The sequence below is a fragment of the Monopterus albus genome, unplaced genomic scaffold, assembly GCF_001952655.1.
Source record: "Monopterus albus unplaced genomic scaffold, M_albus_1.0 scaffold77.1, whole genome shotgun sequence".
In the NCBI taxonomy this organism is placed as follows: domain Eukaryota; kingdom Metazoa; phylum Chordata; class Actinopteri; order Synbranchiformes; family Synbranchidae; genus Monopterus; species Monopterus albus.
In genome coordinates, this window is record NW_018127957.1 from 68439 (window position 1) to 71646 (window position 3208).

Below are 3208 nucleotides of genomic sequence, written 5' to 3' on the forward strand. Positions count from 1 at the left end.
CCCTCTGGCTGGAGGTTCAGAAGTGTGAAATGCAGGACCACTAGACTGAAAAACTCTTTCTTTCCCTCTGCCATCAGACTCCTAAACAGCTGAGGAGTTTATTACCAGGAAATATGTGATGTACTGTTTACATTCTGTTTGCACATGCATAATTGCACAATGACTGTTGACTGCTGCACATGCTGCTCAAATGCAGCATACATTCTGTTATATTCTTGTATATATTTTTTTTTGTACTATATTTCTGCATTTGCACTGCTTAAAGTGCCTTAGATTTTGTGTTATTTATTTATCTACTTTATATTTCATTTGTATTTTGTGGCATTCATGTGGACGGCACAGTAAGAATTTCATTGTACAGGGAAACACGTTTCCTAACTGTGCATATGACAAATAAACACTTTGAACTTCAACTTGAACTCTAAATAGCTAACAGAGGGAAACCAGTGACTATTTCTAGACTTGAAACCAAAGCTCAGGGCAAAAGAAGAAGCACGATTCAAACCAGGGGGAGGTGGCAACTGCTGTCAGCCAGTCCACTGTCTAAACACTGACACATACTTTCATCAGCAGAGCACACAAGCATACCCACAAACCCACAAACCCACAGCCTCCCTGAAGAGAAGCCAAATGCTGCTGACTATAAGTAGCAGACACATCAGGAGGGGACAACAACAAGATACAGATAAAGGATGTTAGATCTGCTTATTGTCAAAACATCAAACCTAACAATGACTGTATGCTACTAACAAGTACTGTGTATGAAGATAGTACCAAATACACTATTTCCTCCTGTTTGAGCAATGTTTTTATTTGGTATTGGAGCTGTCTGTGCTCCCAACAGTAGAGGAACTGATCTTTCAGGAGCTGGATTAGTTTCACATTATTCTTAAGGTTTATTTTGTTGACAAAACTGCAATGCTTTTGTTTTAGTTTTATTTTTCAAAGCTTTTTTCAACTTAGTTTTGAGCATTTAATGTTTAAATTTAGGTTTTGTAACTTAAAAATGGTTGTAGACTAAGACTTTTCACCCTCGTTTTCGTGAATGAAATTAACAGTTTCTGTAGGAACCAATGGACTTTGGTCTGAGTGCCAAAGACAGAACAGGGAAGTCATAAAGTATTCAAAGACAAACTAAATGATTGGTTTTGGTCTTTTCCTGAGATTTACGGACAGTAGGAAAATATAAAATACTCTTATCCTTACTTTATATACTGTAAGAGTAACCTTAAGTTAAAAATAACAGGACGATAACTTGTTCTTAGCCTAATTCTGTACCTTTGTGCTACTGTCACCCCTTATTTTGTAAACATGCTGGAGGTGAACAAGGCTTAAACAAGTCATTGTTGCTGGACAACAGAGTGAAAATCTGACAGGCAGCTGGGACAATGGCAACATGGTACAAAGCTCTGGGTGAAGGAGCAGGGGGCTGCGCTGCATAGCTGCAGGACAACACTCACCTTGGGTGGTTTGAAGGGGTAGTCTGGTGTGAAGGCGATGTCCAGGAAAAACACTCCTCCCTCGTACACAGAGCCCGGAGGGCCAAGGATGGTCGACCTCCACTCGTAGATGTTGTCTCCTTTAGGACCAGCGCTGCAGTTATGAAAATAAAGTACAGAAGGAGGAACAAGAAAGAAATTCAATCAACCAGAAGGCGTTTAAAGATGAAAAGATGTAATCGTAGTAATCGTGTAACTCAATTCTCTGTGCAGCGGCAAGGGAGTGAATAAACAAAGTACGTCATTATTGGCTGTTAAATCAACCACACAAAGCTACTTTTTATACTATTACAAGATTCAGCAACATGGCTACAGGGTATAACAAGACTGCATCTGTAATCCAGGAGAAATGATGAGTGCGATCAGTGTCATGTGGATGACTGATCTGTCACACACAGCCACTCACACAGACAGTAAACAGGAAGTTGATGAGGAGTAGCAGCAGCAACAGCAGCAGCGGTGACTCTTGTTTCTTCACTGTTCACTAGCGCTCCATTGCCGGCTAGCTGGCTGCTGCCAAGCTCCATTGTTGCCTCGATTCTCCCCACACAAACACACAGACAGACACACACACACACACACACACACACCATAACACAGCTGTGAGGAAAGAGGCACTAATCTAATTCCATTTTCTATTGGAATTAGGCCAGATGCCCCTGCCTGTTTCTTGTATTACTTTTACTTTCATCATTTACACAGAGAGAGTGCGAGAGAAAGACTGAGCAGTGAGAGCATGTGTGAGGCACATAAATGTAAGATGAGAGTGTGAGTGGAGTTGTTCATGTGAAACAGCAGTCTGTTGTAAAGCACCAGGCCACTGCAGATCTATTTTTTTGTCAGCGTGTGTTTGGACACTGTGAGTAATTATGGGAGTGGGCTGGGTAAAGGATGCCAGCATGTTCTCCTGGATAGATAAAAATAGTTAGGAGAGTGATAGTGTGCCGGAGCCAATGAGGGACAGCAGGTCCAAAAAATCCTGGCCATAAGGCAGCAGCCTGATACCACTCAAATGGAGAAATTTGTGTGTCAAACAGCTTTCCAATGCAAACAGATGTAGAGCAAGGGGTCCTCTCATGATGCTCTGAGTCCCTCTCCTCTCCTCTCTCTCCATGCATCTATATCCCACCATTACACGTCACTAACTTTGTGTCCTCTCTCTCTCCCTGTACCTTTCTGCAGGTTGCCCTGGCTCTGGAGCTCTATGTTTCTGATGAGCAGTCACCGGCCACATCAACCTGATCAGTGTTTGATTGTTTGTTGTGTTTGTTTTTCTTTTCATTTCTCTCTCCCTTATCCAGTTGTTTGTTCTGTTAAAGAGAGTTTTTGCTCTCCACTGTTGCTAAATGCTCGCTCAAGGGGGATTTGTTGGATTTTCGCAATACTGCTACTACTACTACTAATAATAGTAGTAATAATAAAATGGTCTAACTGCTATTTTACAGGCTTTTCTACACAGAAACAAAAGAGGCTGAAAAAAATCAACTGGACTAGATTTCTAGGTCGAAGACGTTTCACCTCTCATCCAAGAGGCTTCATCAGTTCTGACTGACTGGTGTTGATCCGGAGATATTTATCCCCCTCGGTGTGGTTTCAGTCCTTAGAAGGCCAACAATGTCTCTTAACAACTGAGTCGTTATAGCCCAGTATCGGTGAGAGTCGTTACCTGTCTTTGAATCCTCCCCTGTTGACCGACGCCTATTGTCCTG

At 42.0% G+C, this 3208-nt stretch overlaps 1 protein-coding gene across 2 annotated transcripts in view; it reads right to left on the minus strand.

Annotated features, from left to right (window-relative positions):
• LOC109963682 (ubiquitin-conjugating enzyme E2 E2-like) overlaps positions 1 to 3208 on the minus strand; it is a 75060-nt gene that overhangs the window by 15122 nt on the left and 56730 nt on the right. For both annotated transcript variants that reach the window (XM_020606402.1, XM_020606401.1), the window contains exon 4: positions 1461 to 1593. In XM_020606402.1, coding sequence (XP_020462058.1) covers positions 1461 to 1593 — 133 coding nt within the window. The remainder of the gene's footprint in view (positions 1 to 1460; positions 1594 to 3208) is intronic.